This window comes from Oryza sativa, chromosome 5 (assembly GCF_034140825.1).
Source record: "Oryza sativa Japonica Group chromosome 5, ASM3414082v1".
NCBI classification, from domain to species: Eukaryota; Viridiplantae; Streptophyta; class Magnoliopsida; order Poales; family Poaceae; genus Oryza; species Oryza sativa.
Genome location: NC_089039.1, coordinates 29,213,114 through 29,232,998, shown reverse-complemented (window position 1 = coordinate 29,232,998; position 19,885 = coordinate 29,213,114). Strand labels below are relative to the sequence as shown.

The window sequence follows — 19,885 nt, the reverse complement described above, 5'->3', positions numbered from 1 at the left end:
ATGATCAGAGCTAAGTCCAAGGACACGAATAGTTACAGTCTTACATAAAGAAAGAAACGGCCAACAAGTAAGCCTACATCTCACCGGAAGAAAAGATTAATCTAATGTCGAATTCAAATGTAGTACCAGCAGTATACGTACTTGGAGCCAATGTACATGCCAATCAGTGTCCAAGAACCGAGGACAATGTGACGCAGGCAAGCGTCAGCAGAGTCCATCACGAGGATTGTTGCCTTGGATCAGCCGCGTGCGACTAGCAACGGCGAATCATGAGCAGCAGCTACTACTCCTACCAGTGTTATAGCTGGACGAAGAATGGCACAATGGCAGCTGCTGGCTGTTGTCGTCGCTGCAATGGCTTCGCTTCACAGCCTCACAAGCTCACAGGACCAGTTCGATCAGGAGCCTAGCTTCTTCCATGAACCTGTCAATACCACGACAAGAGTTGCCAAAGGGAGATGGCTACTGTGAGGTCCGTGCCTCTGCACGAATGTACCTGGGCGAGAGGCAACAATATGCTTCGGCTGGTTCAGACAGGCAGGGTGTCCGTGATGTCATCAGCTTTGCAAGCACAGCCAAAGCGTCCTCTCCAAACAGGGGAGGTTCAGAGAACAATCCCGGTGATCGTCCTGGCGTTTAGCCATGAACAGTACCTATTTACGACGGAGTACGACTAGACGCCGGCGGGCGGGGCCGGCCACGAGCCGCGGCGTTTTGGACACGCGCGGGGTGGCCGTGCTGTGATACGGTTGGTTGCCGGCTAGCTGGAGATCTCCGGCCTCATTCGGTGCACTTGCGCATACCGCTCTCGCCCGTCCACGGTTTTCTTCTACAGAATGCAGTGAAGTGCAGGTGATGCAGCGTGTCGGCCGCCCGGTGTTGCGTTCCCTTCCCTGTGCCGGATCACGGCCATCCCAATTCCCGAGGCGCAGCCTGGTTGTGAATGTTTGAATGGAAACATATTTGTGTACTGTTGCCAGAGTTCTATACAGATACACTCTTCAGGGGGGGAAAAAACAAGAGACTGACAAACAAGCTGCTGCAGCGAGCTGAACTGTAAGCTCAAAGTGTTCATAGAGAAGATGATGATAGCATGACTCTTATAACGAGAGCACATGGAAAGGATCCAGCAAAGGGCAAGAGGTTTAACGAGCCAACGACAATCAAGGACGACTCAGATAGAGCCCTTAGAACTAACAACCAGCGAAGGAGGAATTCCTGGATCACTTCTTTATTTCATTCAACGTAATGCGGAGTTACAAAATTTGGTAACACCCACAGGGGACAAAAAACAGACGCTAACAAAAAGTACATCAACCCTACACCTACAGTAAAAAAATACTGTGTGACCTCTTTCTTTCAAGCTGCATTATGTATACCAAACTCTATGATTCTATGAGAAAAAAAAAGAGAGACCAGTCTGTCGAACAAAAAAACGGCCTACTGGTCCATGGGGGAGAAGGGACCGTTCTCACAAACTGCTAACTAATCATATTCACACTGCACGAAGTCGCCTCCATTTAAACAGAAATGTCAAAACAGCACTGATTTCGGGATTCCCTTATTTACACTGGAATGGATCTGCACTCTGCATCAAGCATACGTGTTTGATCTGACCCTGCGGAATAATTCGTTCACCATGAAAAATTATTCCAGGGCGTACAACTGCTGTTTGTCTTCATGCCACTTCTTCACAATGTCATCCAACTCTGGAAATGCAGCTAGTACAAGGAGCTCTAGGACTTCAAATGCTAGCTGCTTCAAACAAACTGGAGACTGTACAGAAAATAAACTCCAAACATCAGTCAAGGATCATATAGTTACTGATGCTACTGTATTTGACCTTAAGGTTGTTTCCTAAGAATTTTCTTTTCACAAATACATGTTTTTTAGTTTAAGAGAGACACAGAGAGAGACATCAATATTTATAGCCGTGTCCCATGCGTATGTTACAAAAACTTTATGATTTATAATAATATCACGAAATCATCTTTTACAATCAACCTGTCCATATACTCTGGCCAAATCTACATACCTTTAGGCAGTTTAGGTCAAAGTGAGTACGTGCATGCCACAAGGACATACATTTGTGGAAAAGGTATCCCAGTTTCGTATAAATATTATTGCTTCAACAAACTCCCAAATTGGTTCAGAGAAGTTTAATCAAGTCACATTATTAGATATACATTTACTTTTCAAAAACATTACTACTCTACACAGGTAGATGCTGATTGAGCTTGTTATTGAAGGTCTCTATGAATTTCTGTGAGATACACTAGTACCCTAACTTCTACAAAAACATGGTTAAACTCACAACACCCCCAACATGAGGCATGTGATGTTAAGACTGCCTACCTTAGCTGCTTAAAAAAAAATAATGATTTCAGTGTTTCTTTTGAAGAAAGTTGTGAGTTCTAATGGTAATATCATGCAGAATGCTCAGAAAATGGTAAATTTGCATCCAGTATGATCTACTTTTTTTCCTCGCAAAAAAAAAGGTATGACCTGAATCCTCTGGGCATATTTACCTGAAGAAAGAAGTAGACGTCCTGAGCACATCTTTCGTACTCCTTTCGACCAACCAGACTCACTAACGCAGATGGTGCTTTCTCTGTGCAGATAAAACAGTAAGATGGTAGTGTTAAAACAACATGCGGACTTTAAAGACTAAAAGCAGTTATGAAGCATTCAAATTCAGGCAACAAGTCTGTTATTAGAAGGGAATCATTACATCTCTACAACTACGGAAGCAAACTAAGAGGGAAAACAATATATTTTAACAAAATAAAGTGGTGTAGCATCACCCATAGAATAATATTACGTATGAAGTTCACCTATCATTAGTTCATGGACAAAATTTGCACGATGAGCATCCTCTAGTCGTTGTTCATCAGTCAGATAGTTGGCCATGCCGTTACTCTGGGAACCAGGTGGAGGTGTTGCTGCTTTTCTCTTAGGATGTTTTGTCAGGAAAATTCCATCTGGCCAGAGTATCTGCACAGAGTGAAATTAGAAAATTATGCAATTCAGACCAAAGACTTATAAGACTTTCTAGCATTACCCACATTCATATATATGTTAATGAATCTAGACATATGTGTGTCTAGATTCATTAACATCTATATGAATTTGGGTAATGCTAGAAAGTCTTATAATATGATTTATTTAGCTGCATCAAAGAAAACAGTTCCCTTTCACTCTGCTGGCACCTTGGCACCTGCATTGCTAAGGATTTGACACTTACTTGTTCAACCCGCTTAACTGCAAAAGCAACAATCCTCCCCTTCCTAAGTAACTGGATTTTCTCAACAAGCCAGTCATCAAATGTGTCTCCCATTCCCAGTTGCAGTATTTGCTTCACTACCCAAAATGCTTGCCTCCTAAAAATAAAAAGAAGAACGACAGTAGGAACTATTTTACTTGGGGGTTTATTCTACAAGTGCAAATACTAAAGTTAGATACGCTAAAAGTTAGAAATTATAATGATGTACCTGATCCAGCCACCATCTTGGAGCTGAAAAACCACATCAACCAAATGAAATAAGGGCACACTAAGATTTGGAGCCATCCACTGCATTATAGTAGTTTTGAAGTTATTAGTCAGGCAGGTTAGCTGGTGCACCATGTGCAATTAATTTTGAAGTTATAAGGCAGGCAGCTGGTGCACCACGTACAATTAAAGTAAAAGAACAAAAATGGAGGAACAAAAGACTGCTCAAATGCAAGAACGATAACAAAATGTGGCAGTAGAACTAATTACTATAACTTACATCATTAGGAGCTACTGAGTATCCATCAGACTCCAAACTTTGAGGCGGGTAGTCAGTTTCACTTGACAGTGTCTTTTTAGAATTTCCCGAATTTATTATAAATGAATGCTCGTTCTGTTCAGGGTCACTTCCAGAGAGGTCTTCATGAAGATTGGCATTTGTGTTGCCAACACCAATTCCTAAATTCTGTTCCGTGTTCCTCTTCCTTGATCTCAAACCATCAACAGCATCAAAGTCTTTATCCTTCTCCTTCGGCATGGTATCATCTTTATGTACATGCAAAGATTGGCTAGCAGAGACCAAATTCCCATTCAAAGCTTGGGAAGAATTGAATGATTTTGTATTCTTCTCTTTTGATCTTTCATCTAAATTGACTGTGTGATATCACAGAATGGGCATTAAATAGCATGAAAACGCAAACGGTTTAAAAAATAGATTAGCTACTCAACTAAAAGGGGATTATTCACCTGACAACGTCTGGATAACTGAGAGAGTGTCAGTGAAGATGTATGTCTGCAGCGAGGACATTTGACAAGTTATTGAATTATAATATACCAGTTTCAACGGGTGAGTGCAACAAGATTAAAGAAAACACTAACCTGTGAATCAACACTTAGAAAATCCCAGACCTCTATACAGCTTGAAACAGTGGGAATCTGAAGAAGCTTCTGTAGAACAAATAATCATGTGATTAGAAGTGTGTTTTGTTTAAATGAGCATTCAAATTTCATAAGCATGCATTATGTTCAGACAACGAAACACTTGAAGCAAAACATGGAAAAAAAATAAAGTTACCATATAGCAACAGGAGAACAGAAAACAAAGCTCACAGATGTTTACTAAATATATAACAAGCCAACAAACTAACATCGATGAAGATGTAATTAGCTGCACATGCATGCTTGCAAGTCTATTCATACGTCTGAAGAATTCTAAGAAGCACACTATCTGGTATACCTCCGAAGAAAATAGCAAGAAAACTCTCTGCTGCTTGCGATATGTTTGCATCGTTTTAGGCCTCATGAAAGTTGGTCTTAAGTTCGAATTATAAGGTATGGAGCGATTGAAAAAATGAACTTGGAATCTTCAAACAGCACAAGAAAAACACCTTTAGATATATGTCAAGCAACTTGCATCTCTCTCGAACAACAGGGACCTCTAGCCCTGACGAAAGGAAGTGCTTTGGAGGCAAGTGAAGATTGTACTGAGAATATTCTTTCAAACGCCGATGTAGCTCTTCGAAATGGCGAAATCTGATAAGGTCAAAAAATAGTGCAAGTCCAGTTAAAAAGAAGTATCACCACGTTTGAATAATCATAGGTGCAATATCTGTTACAGCTCACGTGAATACAAAACTAGAATATAATCACCTCCTCTTGATGGACCAACTATTACCATTGGCATCAGTCACAGAAACAGAATATACAGCAAACATGCCAGATCCACTTTTCACAATGCTAGCTCCTACCACCTGAATAAGAAATTGAATAAATATATGTGCCATCTATAGTTATCAGGACCAGGATAACTAAAAGGAGAATGTAATACCTCACATTTCAACTTCAAATAAGAGTCTTCTAGCACATTAGTGGTGGAATAATTTGATGAATATGAAGAGTCAGTTGATGCCAATGACAAAGATGAAGCATTCGCACCACTAAACATCCTTGACATACTTTCCACCTCAGTATCATCATACAGTCCATCCGTCCTTGAATCATCTGCCGATGTATTCAGTATATTTAAATCATCCCCCACCAATAAAGATGATCTCTCCACCTCTTGCCAGACAGGAGGCTTTTGAGAATTTGACCTTGACCTTTTTCTTCCTGAAGTTTTTGTCATTTTCAACTTGCCAATATGACTTCTGTTCTTCTTTGCTTTATGGAAACCTGGAGATTCAAGTGGATGGTGTATATGTGATGAGGTGGCATTTCCTTTACTTTTGCTGTCCCAAACTCTCGTTACTGGAGAGTCAAGCCCAGTCACATTGTTATTCTCATCCTCCTCAGTGGCATATGAACTCTCACTGTCCACTCCAAAGTCTTCTTGGCTGGCATGATCTGCACTTTCTCTGGATAAAGCCATCCTCAGATGATTGGTGCCATTTAAGTATGCAGCAGTAGTTGAGTGTTTAATCAAATGTTGGTCATCAGAACGAGACATAGTTGTCTGCCTTTGTGGAGCACTAGGATAATGACCAACAGAAGTGCTGTAAGGAGCTGACTGCTGCACTGGAGAAGTGCCTAGAGAAGAAGATTTGGAAGGTACTCTCGCAACATGTTTTACATTTTCTGATTTGTAATTCTTCCCTTTAGTCCACATGTTCTCAAGGTGCTCAGGTGCTAGGGCTTGACTTTTTTGCTGGGAGCTGATATCCATGGTCTGTGCCCATTCTCCCTCATAACATTCTGCAGTTGTCCTGCCACTACTTTGGGAATGCAATGACATACTGGAATTCGAATGACCATGGGTAGTGGAAGATAAAATGCTAGACTCAAGTGGATGTGAACTATTGGTCAAAGAAGTACTAGAGGAATTTGGTTTGAGGTTAGATGGATGTCTAGTATTACTGAGTTGCGTATCTGGTGCAGCTTTGGACTGATCCTGACTAAATCGCACAAGTTCAACCCCTGAACTCGTGGGATCTATTAGTGCAGCAAGTTCATCAACAGTTGGCATAGGAGGTTCCCTTTGCTTAACCATTGTAGCATGCTCCAATGATTCTGCAACTCCTCTTTCTGCCTTGTTGGCATGAGAAAGAGCCAACAATTCAATTCTTTCATTTATAAACCTGCAAATTTACATCTCAAAATGATGACAACAGAAAAAAACAGAATCAAGTAGAGCAGGAGCAGTGGCTCACTACCTTGGGTTTGCTAAATTCACGACAGGTCTCATGACTGCACATGCAAGAAGTTCTCGTGCAGTACATCGGAAGAAGTAACACTGCAGATCCTGAGGTTTTGCTGTTACTGATATCAACCCATCAGCAAGACTTTGTAGGATCTGCAAGGAAAAATAAACATATACTATGTTATCATATGATCTTTGATGCTTAAACAGATAAACAATGGGAATACAATTTAATATGTCATACCTCCCAAACAGTTTACACAAGAGATCACCAGGAATGCATATGATTAATCTACCGGATTTTTAAATATGTATTAACCTAGCAACACTCAGCTTATACCGTGCGCAGATTCAACACCATGGGCAGCTGGGTAATATACAGGTATATATGAAATTCAAGAAATAATCATAATCGATTATCGATGTGAAGAAGCAGGAGTGTTATGGTGCATATTGTTATCATCCGTGGTACTTGTGAAACATAATCAAAATTCCAGCCCTAGCGGTCCATCAAATTTCCGATCACATTGAGATCTGAAAACACAATAACTTACTACAAGAAACTGGAAGCTTCATGATCCATTCGGTCTTACCTTGTGCTCAGCACTGGCTGAAAATAAAGCTGGATGCAACTTGTTTTCGGTTATAAGGGTCAGTTTTAGTTCAGCATCACGACGCTCCGTCGAGAGATTAACAAACTTCTCTTTTCCAATCTTGGCTTGGCATAAATGATAAAGCTCCAAATTTTTGCATATAAGATCAATCAGATCCCTGAAAAAGGTAGAGAAGATTTTACTGTAAGACATCCATTGTTCTTAAATTTTGCACTGTTTCATGTACTTCATGTGACAGATCAGACTTTTCACAACCTGGTTAGCAGAGCGATAAGGTTAACGTTTCTTGCCCGGACTGATATCTCTCCCAGGACATTATTAACTATATTGATGAGTTCCTCTGGACCTTCCTTGTCAGGTGTTACACGGGAGTACCATAGATCTGTTACCCACTCTGTGACAAGGTGCCTTGTGAACTGTTCAATTGCAGCTTCAACTGGAGGGGAATTCACCTTGCTCTTCCAATCTGACTTTCCATCCTTTTGAATAGAGGGGATTTTATTTGGTTCAATACTTTTTGTTTTGGTAAGTGCGCGACTGGCATCGTTATCTGTGGTAGTTGTGCTCTTTCTACGGAAATCATAGTCAAGTGATATGTAGCGAAATAAAACAATCAAAGCTGTGGCAAATGGCAAGTTAATCCAAACTGAGGAGCTTGTCACTGCAATGGACAAAATTAGTCATTACATTAGTTCAGTAGAATACTGGGTTAAACAAACATGGATCTTAGCTTTTCTTCGAAATGTAGCACTTTTTTTCAACTTCCACAGAGGTATGCTTTATGATCCCTGGCATAGGCAAAGCCACAAGGCCAAAATTGAACTGACATACTTAGTGCTTATCTCGCTTGTCTCTACACTCAATCATGCAGTCTAACATATAATTAGTGTTGTATGCAACATTATACATTAAACAAATTTACAACTACCAACATGCCACCACAGGCATGAACCCATAGAATGGACAATCAGCAACAAAATTTCTGATGTCTCTAAGAAGTAACACATCATATAACACGAAAAATGATCCGCTCGGACACCAAGTGTACCCCAAATTTACCAACTGCTCAATGCAGCAATTTACAGCACCTGTGGGACAAACTAATCTCTCTACTCGAAAAACAACAATGAACAGAAAATGAAGAGCTCAACGCAACAACCGCTGGAACAAACGCCCTAACAACAGCGAGTAGAAACGATGGTGAAACAAAAATCAGTAGTACATCACTACCGCCGTTACCGCATCTAGGGAGGATGATTACCCGAGAAACACGGTTCAAATCAGATGCATCGGAACGAGCAACCAACATAAACCCTAATCACGGAACTGGTGACCGAACAAATGCATCGGCAAACAAAAATCACCGTCCCCTCCCTACCTATCGGAGAGCTCGAAGCTACCAGCAGACAAGCGCTATCTTAGGGTTTGGGAGAACTCACGGGACATGAGGAAGGCGAGGCCGAAGGCGAAGACGAGGAGCAGCACGGCCCGCTTCTTCCCCTCCTCCGCGAGGTCGCGGACCGTGTGCGCCCTCCCCGGGCCGCCTGCCGTCGCCATCGCCGGCAGCTCCGCCGCGCGGCTGCCGGCGGCGGGGGTGCGGGAGAGGAGGAGGAAGGGGAGGTGGCGGTGGCGGTGGCGGTGGCCGGCCGGCTGTTGATTTTGGGTTTGTGGGGAGGGAACGGCGGCCGGCGAGGCGATCCTTTTCCGGGGACTTTCTGTTTTGCGGGGACTCGATTTTTATGTTTTTTTTTCTCATTTGTTGTTGTTGCGGTTTTATTTCCATTTCTTTTGCTTCGATTTCTAAGTTGTACTGTATATTCGAATTTCGAAACGAATCCAGGTCACTGCATCATGGGACCCATCAAAAATGGTGAGTTGGTTGTGTATGTTCACTTTACTACTACAGTTCTGTGCCAGGTAACACTTCAACAATGTGCCAGATTTTTTTTCAACTTAGACCAATACAGGCAATACTTCCATTAATCGGTAGAAAGAACGGTCACGTTTAACAATATATTAAAAGAAAATTGAGAATTTGGTTTAATCAGGTACAGTAGTTTACCAAAAAAATTATTAACTGGAGTCGAACGGTTTCATAAAATAGTTGGCGTGAAATAGAGGTGGACCGACAAATGGGTCAAGACTCGCTAGCCATCCTATTTTAGTTTAGACCAAATTTGTGCTAGTATGGTAGAATATTACTGGATTTTTGATATTTTAGCTCTTTTGAAAGATGTATTTTAGAAAAAACCTCTTGTAAAAATCTTATCCTCAAATACAGACTTCTACCTCGGCGTCAGTGAGATTGACACTGAGATGGTATGTCTTAGCGCCAAATACGTTGGCATGAATGGTAAGATTTAGGCGTCACTCACTCAGTTTGGCGACCTCACCATCTAGGCTTTACCTCAAGGACTAAAATACATATAAAAAAAGGAATATTTGGGAGTACTTACTCTATTCCAAAATAAGCCAACCCCGTACTCACATCCTAGTACAAGGTTGGTATATTTTAGGACGGATGGAGTACTGTTTTGTTCAATGTTCTATGTCGTTGCTCAAAGCCTAGGTCTGCCCCTAACGTTGAAGGTAATAATTGTATTTCGCAAGATTTTGTTAATAAAAAATGGCACTTTCATTAATTACCAAGCTGACATTTTAAAATATAGGTGTCTTTGAAACGTACTCCCTCCGTTTCACAATGTAAGTCATTCTAGCATTTTCCATATTCACATAGTTGTTAATGAATCTAGATAAATACGTCTAGATTCATTAACAACTATATGAATGTGGGAAATGCTAGAATGAATTACATTGTGAAACGGAGGAAGTATAAGAAGTTTGGTGCGATTTTACGAAGAACTAGTTCGATCTCAAGAAAAATCCCCTAACTTTTTTATATTTCAAGGGACGCCAGTGAGCCACCAAATTGGCCTCTCAGGATTTACATCAAAGATGCAACAAAAGGTCGAAAACTTGGCCGTCCGTCTCTATAGTCGTACAATTTGCAAGAACCGTATGGTGGGAGTTGAACTGTTTTATCTAAATACTAGTCTGTGAAATCCCAATGCTCCAAATAGCCTGGGAGAGATGAAACTGAGGCATTTGGAAGGCAGCTCATGAACCTAAGGTGGATCAACATACATGAATAATCTACCCGCCCCTGTCGTTGTCGTTTCTCCCATGAAAACAGTCGTGCACCACCCTCCTAGGACATAGTAATTGTTCCAGACAGTTAGGGCCTGTTCAGATTATAGCAAAAACAAACCTTACCAAATTTTAGCATTTTGGTAAGATTTCTTATATATTTACCAAATTTGACAACAAACTAAACGTAAACATTTTTTTTGGCAAATTTTAAAAAAAATGATATAGTTGAAAATGGCATCAAAGTGAACAGGCCCTTAAAATACACGAACACTGGTACAACCCCGCTGGTGCCTCATTCATAATTGTTCCAGATCTATCCCGCCCATGTTACAATCAGTGGAGTGGATATTCTAATTGTACCCCAATTTCCATGGAAAAATCTTAAGGAAGATCACCGTTAGTAGTACTAGTAAAGAAAACTCACCAAATTCCTGTAACCACACAGTAACAGGATATCCTTGCAGAAACACCAGTAAACTCGACATTGGATGAACAGAATTACAGCAATATGCATCAATCACCCAAATTTCGAATAGCATCAGATATAAGCTTCAAGCAGTGTGTAAATATGTGAAACTCTGATCTATGAACCAATCCGGTAGTATCCATTGAGATCGGCATAAGACGAGAGCATCAAACAAACTCAAATTCATGTATAAGACAGCAACAAGTTGTCCTAGAAACTCCAGTAAATTTAAACACCATGTGGATGAACAGCAATGCAGCGATATGCCAGTAATCACTCACATTTCGAAAAACAACAGATATAAGATATAACATTTCAAACGCTGTAAACTCTGAATTATGGAACCAGTGCAGGAGCATCCATTGAGACAGGCGTTGAACAAACAGCAACAAGATCAAATGAAACGACAGTAGAACTGTAGAAGCATGCATCATTGCCAACAAGAACTGGAATTCAAGATACAGTAAAGAAAACAGGTATTCATCTTTGGAATTTCCAGCCTAAACAGGCACCCAGAAGAAGACTGAAACTCCCTTGAATTGCTCAAAGCTATTGGCCAAAAACACTCTCCTGAACAAGGTCCACACAATAATAGATCAAGAGGCATCTCGCAAGGCAAGCACCGAACCATGGTATTCGACATGCCTGGCACGCATCAGAATCAAACGCAGGCATCACCAAATTCATCACAAAGGTTACATGACGATCGATGCAAGTACTAACTTCCCAGTTCCCAGCAAATTAACAGTGCAGAATATTGCTAACACATAGCGAATATACTAGTAGCAAAATAGTACTAATTGCAGATCAACTACGCAGTAAGTACGATCATGTAGCAGAGCCCAAGAAAAGCGGAGGCAGAGTCGAGTGGGGGTCGAAGCGGAATCACAGCGGGGAGAGGAGCTGTCCGATGGAGGGCTTGGGGTCGGAGTTCATGCCGATGACGATGACGAGGGGGATGAAGCCGTAGTACGCCGCCACCTTCGCCGTCTTCATCGTCCACGTGCTCCACTTCCGCACCGAGCGCCTCGCCGCCGCCGCCGCCGCCCGGGACGGATCCTCCGCGGCGGGCGGCGGAGCGCCGCCCCTCCTCCCCGCGGGCTTCGTCCTCGCTCTCAGAGGCCCCTGCGCTGGGTTCGCCATGGCGTGGGGTGGTGGTGGTGGTGGTGGCGCCGCTCCTTCCTCCTCTTCGTCGCCGTGCGGGAAAAGGTAAAGTGAAAACTAAACAAAACCCTACTGGAGCACTCGGCGAGAGCGAGGGAAGAGAGCTGCTCTTGTGGGCCTTCGGACGTAAGCGGGCTGGTCCGGTGGAGAATACCTGGGCGCGTGGAGATAGGCGCTTTGCGGGAAAAAGTGCACCCAAGGTCCCTCAACTTGTCATCGAATTACAAAATTGTCCCCCAACCACAAAACCGGATATCCGGCGTCCCCCAACTAACCACAACTGGTCATAGTCCCTCGGCGGTTTTAACCCCGGTTTCGTCCTATGTGGCGGCTGACTCAGCGTGGGACCCACGTGGGCCCCACATGTCAGGCTGCCACATCAGCCTTCTCTCTTCCCCCTCCTCTCTCCCTTCCTCATCTCTCTCTCTCCCTTCTCTAACTCAGCCAGCGGGAGGAGGAGGGCGGCGGCAGCCGGCGACAGGCGACGTGGGGGGAGGAGCGGCGCGCGGGCTCCTCCGCCGGCCGCCGCCCACGAGGCCCACGAGGCGGAGGGACGGCGGAGGGTGACACGGCGGCGACGGCACGGCATCGGCCTCGTCGGAGGCGAGCGCGGCGGCCCCACCCTCCTCGACCGCGCGGCGCGCGCGGCCGCTGAGGCGCGCAAAGAGGGCCCCCGCCGTGGCGTCGAAGTCGGGCGTGGAGACGGCGAGGTGGGCGGCGGCGGCGGCAACGGCGGGGGTGGGGATGGGAACGGCAGTCGGCGAGGGAAGGGGAGGGGAGCAAATCGAGGGTGGCGTGGGAGACCGGGACGGGAAGCGGAGCGCCGCCGATGGCTGCCGTCACGCGGGGAGGACCGTGGTGGTCATCTGCCTTCCCTCCTCCCCCACGTGCCGTGCGCGGCCATTGCCATGACCGTGCGTCATCGTCGGGGTGAGGCGGCTGGCGGCTGGTGGCTGGCGAGGGAGGAGCGCGGCGAAGAGGAGGGCAGATGCGGTGGCGGCGGCGTCACCGATGCGGCAGGGAAGAGGGACGGTGCGGCCGACGGGGAAGGAGAGACGGAGAGGAGGAGGAGCGGCGAAGAGGGTCGGCGCGGCCGACGGGGAATGAGCGGCGGGGAAGGGGAGGGCAGCGGCAGGGCAAGGCAGCGTCGGCGGGTGTTCGCGGTGGCGGAGAGGCAGCGGCCGCAGCAGCAGCAGGCGAGCACGGCTGCGGATGGGGAGCGGCGGCGCCGACGACTCCGTGCCGCCCGGCCTCATCGTCGTCGGCGGCTTCGGGAGGGGGCGCCACGCCGCCGGCTTCTTGTCGCTTGTCCGCTAGGCCGCGGCCGGACCGGAGTGGCGAGCGTGGACGACGACGAGGCATGCGAACTGGTGAGCGGCGTGGACCTCTTCATCGGTGGCGACATCGACGACGAGGGCAAGGGCGTCCGTGCATACCTCCTCCGCCTCCCCTGCCGGCCGCAGCTGCGCGCCGCCATCGCCGACGCCCGACGGCAGCGACTTGATGGCGGCGTTGTCGAGTCGATCTCCGCATGATGGCCGCAGCCGCACGCTGCCATCGCCGACCGCACTAGGGGGACGGGGAGGCCGGCGAGCCCGCGCGCCGCCAATCGGGAGCCACCGTCGCCGGCCGCGCGCGTTGCCGCTTGTGCGAGAGCAGAGAGCGAGGGGGAGGAAGGAAGGAGAGAACACAGAGAGAGAAGAGGGGGAAATAGAGTATGTGCTGATGTGGCAGCCTGACATGTGGGGCCCATGTGGGTCCCACGCTGAGTCAACCGCCACATAGGACAAAACCGGGATTAAAACCGCCGAGGGACCTATTATAACTGGTTTTGGTTTGTTGGGGGACGCCGGATATCCGGTTTTGTGGTTGGGGGACGATTTTGTAATTCGATGACAAGTTGAGGGACCTTGGGTGCACTTTTTCTGCGCTTTGCGGCTTGGGAGAGTAAGTCCATCTTTACTCCCTCAACTATAGCCCCAATCTAATTGATATGATCATATCCCTAAACTACAATACTGGATATCTTGACCCTCCCAACTATTAAAACCAGTGTAATTTGATTCCTTTAACAGTTTTGGAGGCGGTTTCGATGACATGGCACTTTGACCTAGTCTATCCCGCTGAGTCATCTTGTGAGACACACGTCATTCTTCCTCTTCCCCTTCGGCCCCTCCTCCCCTGGCTCCCCTCCGCCGCCTGACGCGGCCTTCCTTTGCCGGTGCCACTATTGTCACTTTATTTTTTTAATTTATTTGATGACTTGGATGTCACAGAATGCCACTACTGTCACTTTATTTTTTAATTTATTTGATGAATTGGATGTCACATTTTTAATTTATTTGATGAATCGGATGTGCCTGACGCGGCCTTCCTTTGCCGGTGCCACTACTGTCACTTTATTTTTAAATTTATTTGATGAATTGGATGTCATATTTTTAATTTATTTGATGAATTGGATGTCACAGAATGCCACATCAGCGAAACCACCTTGCACCAATTTAAATAGTTAGAGGTCGAGATATCCAGTATCGTGGTTTAGGGATACGAATCAAATTTAGCCACTAGTTAAGAGAGACAAAGTGGACTTAAATTTGGCTCATCATGAAGTAAAAACATCATGAATAACAACAAGCACAACTAACCCAAACACTATAACAAGAATACTGTGAAAGAACAATAAGAAAGCACCAGCGAAATCAAGTGAATCCATCCTGTTCACATGCCTCTAATTGCCTAACTTTATTGAAGATGGCTCCTAATATCCTTTATAACTTCGAACTCTCAGTCACATGGCTTAAGATTATCTAGTAATATAACATATGGTGCAAAGTAATCTGAGGGGTAGCTAGAACGGAATCTGAGTCACATTCTATGTTCTAAACCACTCACACAGCCAAAAAACCACATGCAAATTAAACACCACCTAAATGCAAATATTTAACTAATACTAAGTTATAACTTAGTTCTCCATCTTCACCAACGCTGTGCTTGGAGCTTCAGTGGTAGCCGGTGGGTACTGCAGCCAGTCCTTCGCACAGAAAAGAGCCTCCACAGTTTCAGGACGCAGGGAGCTTCTGTAGTCATCAAGCATCTGGCTTCCCGTTGCCGTCGCCGAAAATATAGAGCTACCACTGCTCACCATGGACATGGGGATGGCCAATACATCACGAGCCATCTTGGAGAGTGTTGGGAACTTAATGGTGTTAAGCTTCCACCACTCCAAAATTTCAAAGTCTTGGATGCGGGGCATGAGGGCTTCTTCCAGGTATTGCTCCAGCTCAGATATTGAGGGCTGGCTCGTCGCAATTTCTGAAAGATAGATATCGAAGTCTAAGAGTTCATCGCCATTGGGTGGAGTCACTGCAGCACTATTGTCCGTTACATGGGCATCTCTGTTAGCTTCCCCCTGCGTGGCATACTCGCTGTAAAGCTCATGGATAGCATCATCCACCACCTTGACATACTTCGCGGCCTCGACACTATGAATTTTTGAGTAGCTGAACTCAACAAGCTTCATCTTGAAGCGTGGATCCATGACAACAGCAATGGCTAGCACGAGGTTGCAGTCCTTCCAGTACTTGTCGAACCTTTCATGCATGATTTTGGCAGTGCTCCTGAAAATTGGGTCTTCATGGGCAATGGCATTTGAAAGCTCTGACTGAAGCTTCCATGCCTCATGGAAGAAGATATTTGAAGTTGGATTTGGTGCAGCCATGATGTTGTGTGCAGAATCATAGAGCAGACTAAGATAACTGCATGCCGCCTCGACCTTCTTCCAGTCCTCTGTGGATGGTGCTTCATTGTAGTCACCATCACACGTCTCTAATGATGCAAATACCTGCTGATAATCCAATGCAGCCAGAAGCATAAGATAAGTTGTATTCCACTGGGTTGTAACATCGAGACAAAGGGTCTTTGCACTGGGGATCTCCAACTGCAGAGCAATTTCCGCAAACTTATCCTCGTGGACAGAAGAAGCTTTTATGAACTTTATACTTTCACGGATATGATAGATCACACTATGAACAGAAGCAATGACATCTTGTGCGACTGTGTTCAGTATATGTGCATAACATCTCACAACAAACAACTGGCCCTTGATCATGATGTTGTCCTTCTTGTTGGAGAGATAGTTTATCATGTTTGCACTGTAGATATCATGTGACGAGGGATCATTATCCAATGTGATGGTGAATAGCTTGTCCTTCATGTTCCAGTCTGAGAGGCTTGTACTGATAGCTTCACTAAGTGAATTCTCTGAATGAGGCGAAGAGACCATCATGAAGTTAACCATTCTTCGATGCACTCTCCATTCAGTGTCAATAAATTGTGCTGCAAGTGAAATATATCCAAGAGTCTGACTAGTTGCCCACAATCTTACAGTGAGGCTGATTCTTCCAGGCACAGTGCTGAACACATGCATCAGGTTTTCCCTTTCTTTCTGATAAACAGAATGCACCTGTCCTTCAATTGTATCAACATCTATCACCCTGAAACGAGGCTGCAAACTCCCAATAAATGCAGTGAAGCCTCGCTGTTCGACAATGTGAAGTGGGTAGTCATGCAAAATTATCATCTTAGCCAGATTCGAGCAGGTGCGGTCTTGATCAAACATAGCATTTGCATAGCCAGTAGATCTGTAATGCCTTTTAGCAACACGTTCTGCACAACCCTCACCATCATTGTTAGTTACTGTCGCTAAAGGCAATGAAAGTTTCATATCCTCATTTTTCAACATGGGACATGAAGCCAGGGTGATATGCCTCTTGAGATGGCTAGTACCTGAAATTTTTGAGCCGCAACTGTATGCGAAGGTTTGCTTGCATAGATTGCAGGATGCTCGTGAAACTCCCCCAGGCATTTCTTCAATCGTGAAGTGCTCCCAGACAACTGACTTTTTTCTCCGGCGTCTTGATGCGGTTGGCGTGGTCAACTCAACACCGACCAACTCATGACCATGGGCCATCTTATCACCATTGACCATCTCGTTGACTTGTATCATGTCATTAACTTGAATGATTTCATTATTATGGACCATCTCACTTCCTTGAACCATCTCACCACTCCCATGGACCATGACGTTCTCTTGAACCATCTCGTTACCATCGATCATCACACTGTCATGAACTACCATCTCATTGCCGTGGATCATCTCATCACCATCAACCATCTCACTGGCATGCACCATTGCATCATCACTGCCACTTGGTTCACACATCCTAAGAAAGACCAGCTGGTGGAACCCAAAAACCTGTTGGTGTTAGTACAAATAAAATCAAGCCATGTCCAATGTAATCAACATCTTAAATTAATCAGACCCAGAAATAAAATTAAGAACAGAACAGAAGTAGTTGGTAAAAAAAAATATCGACAGAGTTGGTGGGGTGGCAAATTAACTGCCTCCACCACCACTATTTTGTTCTTTAAAAAGAGTATAGATAACCAATTTGCCAATATAATTATCAAAGCATAATAAAGAGTATAGATAACTAATTTGTCAATATAATTACTAAAGCATAATAAGATCTCAAACAGGTCACAGCATAAGTAGAAGTAGACACCATAAATCTTCGCATGATCTTAGCAGTTAGCATAACGAAGAGTATAGATAATCAATTTCTCGATTTAATTATCAAAGTGTAATAAGATAGAATGTCAAGATAAGACCTCAAACAGGTCACAGCATAAGTACAAGTAGACATCATAAATCTTTACTGACACGATCTTAGCAGTTAGCACAATGAAATGACACAGTTGCTTCGCCAAACAGCTCAACGAAACAAATGACTGATTTCCCCGACGAGATTCAGAAATCACTACTTCAAACTGAACTTTGACAGACTAACAGTAGATCTTTTGGAGAGAGAACAAAAAACTTTTCAGCACAACAAATCGCACAGTGAACACGTAGCAAGAGGTAAACAAAATCATCAATGGAGGCTGGGCAGATCCAAGAAAAAATAATAGTGGGGGCTGAACAAATTAGGCCAGCATAAATCGAAACATGTCTCACGTATAAATTGGCTACATGTCATAGTTCAAAGTAGACATACACCTAACTAATGATATGTAGGATCGCTGGTATTTGTGTTGCTGGGACACTAGAATAATGCGTAATACGTGAGCAGTGTTCTTTTTTGACATGTTGACAATCTAAAAATGTATAGAAACCAATTATAAATTTGAATCACTACCTCACTGAACATGAACCATTGAGACACTATTTTAGACTGTCTATGCGTATTAGTATTTTAGACTGTCTATGCGTATTAGTATTAGAGGTTTGCGTATTACTATTAGAGGTTAGCAGGTTACCGATTTCAATTTCAATTCCAATCACCGGGTTGCTGATACACGCTGCGTCGTTGCCGGCCACTGAAGTGCTGCGCCGCTGCCTGCCCACCTTGCGTCCTCGCTGGCTCACGGCTCGCGACCTCCCCACCCGTGCGGCGGCGCTGGACCGCCGCCTGGCCCGCCCGCTCACGTCTCTCCGGACGCCGCCGCCTGCTTGCGGCACGCACACGGGCCACGCGCTGCCGGCCGTCTCGCCGCCGGTCCACGGCCGTCGCCCGCGCCTGTAGGTTAGGGGTTAGGGGTTAGGGAGAGGGGAGGTGGCGAATTGGGGAACGCAGTCAGCCGACTGGGCCGGGGCCGGCTGATGTGAGCTGACACCGTGGGCCCTTTGCTCGGAGTGGACCGGACCAAATTTTGAAGACTGAGCGGTCGTGGGCTGCTCTTCGTAGCCGGCCCAAATCGCGAAATCCTTCTTCATCTTCAACCTTCAGCCTCCCCTCCATCCGATCTGTAGAACCTCCAGCCCTCACATCCCATGGATCCATGGAAGAAACTTTTAGTGGATCATCAGCCCTCTACCAATGGCGGCGGCGGCACAACGGACGGATGGAGGAGCAGGACGATGCCGGTGCCAGCCTAATCTCGAGGATAAGCTTCCATAGGGAGTTTAGGTCGGTGTTCCAGCTCAGCCATAGCAATGACCTTGTGCTGGTGCCCACGAGTAAATATAAAAAAAAAAACTCAAAAAACATCGACGGATATGATACTGATACCACCTCAATCACAACATTCACAGATCGGCAAAGATCAAACGCAGATACAGTTACAATGCAGACACCAAGCATAATAATTAAGAGCGACGCTCCGGTGCTTTCTACTTGTAGTATTATACTACAAGTAGAATTGATCTGAATCGTCGGTTCACAAGGGCATATTAGTACATTACTACTTAGTGCTTAGGGGTAATGGTGGTATTTGGGATTTTATCTATTCATCTCGCTAGGCACTCGGCGACTGGACGACGCTTCCATTCGCTGCGGCAAATCCTCCCACCACCGTCGATCTCCTCCTGACGGTAGCCATCTCCACTGCTCGGCAAATCCTCGCGCCGCCGGCAGTCTACTCCGGCGGCCATTCTTTCCCCACTCATTCTCCATTTGTCTCCCCATTTTGCCGCGTGCAAGGGCACCATCCGATACATTCCGGCGGCGGCGGCGCCGACGGCCGTCTCGCCAGTACTTCTTTGTTCACCGGTGCTTGCCTGTTTAGATGTTTTTGCAGCTTCTAGTCAGAGTCTTGCCTGTAATCCTTTTCTATCTGTATTCATTAAGTGCATCCTGGACTGTATAACTTATATATACTAGTTCTAATGCTGCAAAAATAACTTATATGTACTAGTTCTAATGCTGCAAAAATATTGTTCGAGGCAACAGGTGTGCCCATGTCCAATTTTTTTTTCTGGTTGTTAAATCAACATGCTGGTCCAAATCAGATTTTCGCCGTGTTTAGTTCCTAACTTTTACTTGAAACTTCCAACTTTTCTATTACATTAAAACTTTTCTATACAC

The 19,885-nt window shown here is 45.0% G+C and overlaps 3 protein-coding genes across 4 annotated transcripts; all 3 read right to left on the bottom strand.

Annotated features, from left to right (window-relative positions):
* Window positions 1-1,206: 1,206 nt before the first annotated feature.
* On the bottom strand, window positions 1,207-8,946 carry LOC4339743 (probable GPI-anchored adhesin-like protein PGA55). Its single transcript, XM_015784913.3, has 15 exons — window positions 8,680-8,946; window positions 7,496-7,901; window positions 7,220-7,397; window positions 6,640-6,779; window positions 5,319-6,564; window positions 5,141-5,241; window positions 4,879-5,023; window positions 4,370-4,438; window positions 4,238-4,283; window positions 3,771-4,144; window positions 3,492-3,571; window positions 3,245-3,380; window positions 2,835-2,994; window positions 2,529-2,611; window positions 1,207-1,776 (listed from the first exon to the last, which is right to left on the bottom strand). Exons 1-15 carry the CDS (start codon window positions 8,795-8,797, stop codon window positions 1,648-1,650), a joined length of 3,411 nt encoding a protein of 1,136 aa, XP_015640399.1. The 5' UTR covers window positions 8,798-8,946; the 3' UTR covers window positions 1,207-1,647.
* Window positions 8,947-11,448: 2,502 nt separating this feature from the next.
* LOC4339742 (mitochondrial import receptor subunit TOM7-1) lies at window positions 11,449-12,091 on the bottom strand. Its single transcript, XM_015782434.3, has one exon. It carries the CDS (start codon window positions 11,997-11,999, stop codon window positions 11,742-11,744), a length of 258 nt encoding a protein of 85 aa, XP_015637920.1. The 5' UTR covers window positions 12,000-12,091; the 3' UTR covers window positions 11,449-11,741.
* A 2,652-nt stretch (window positions 12,092-14,743) lies between these two features.
* LOC4339741 (zinc finger BED domain-containing protein RICESLEEPER 3-like) lies at window positions 14,744-18,653 on the bottom strand. Of its 2 annotated transcripts, none has more exons than XM_015782247.3 (2): window positions 18,339-18,653; window positions 14,744-17,256 (listed from the first exon to the last, which is right to left on the bottom strand). In XM_015782247.3, exon 2 carries the CDS (start codon window positions 17,239-17,241, stop codon window positions 14,983-14,985), a length of 2,259 nt encoding a protein of 752 aa, XP_015637733.1. In that variant the 5' UTR covers window positions 17,242-17,256; window positions 18,339-18,653; the 3' UTR covers window positions 14,744-14,982. The 2 variants fall into 2 exon arrangements, with proteins under 2 accessions (XP_015637733.1, NP_001407846.1); NM_001420917.1 differs by having other exon boundaries at window positions 14,747-17,274; window positions 18,339-18,652.
* Window positions 18,654-19,885: the final 1,232 nt, after the last annotated feature.

Bases quoted from the DNA above. Each gene is read 5' to 3' on its own strand.
- LOC4339743 (XM_015784913.3), bottom strand. From the start codon at position 8,797: ATGGCGACGGCAGGCGGCCCGGGGAGGGCGCACACGGTCCGCGACCTC. The intron at 6,565-6,639 runs GTAGTGAGCCAC...GTAAATTTGCAG, and splicing joins GTGAATTTAGCAAACCCAAG to GTTTATAAATGAAAGAATTG. The intron at 1,777-2,528 runs GTAAATATGCCC...TTTTCTGTACAG, and splicing joins ACGTCTACTTCTTTCTTCAG to TCTCCAGTTTGTTTGAAGCA.
- LOC4339742 (XM_015782434.3), bottom strand. From the start codon at position 11,999: ATGGCGAACCCAGCGCAGGGGCCTCTGAGAGCGAGGACGAAGCCCGCG.
- LOC4339741 (XM_015782247.3), bottom strand. From the start codon at position 17,241: ATGTGTGAACCAAGTGGCAGTGATGATGCAATGGTGCATGCCAGTGAG.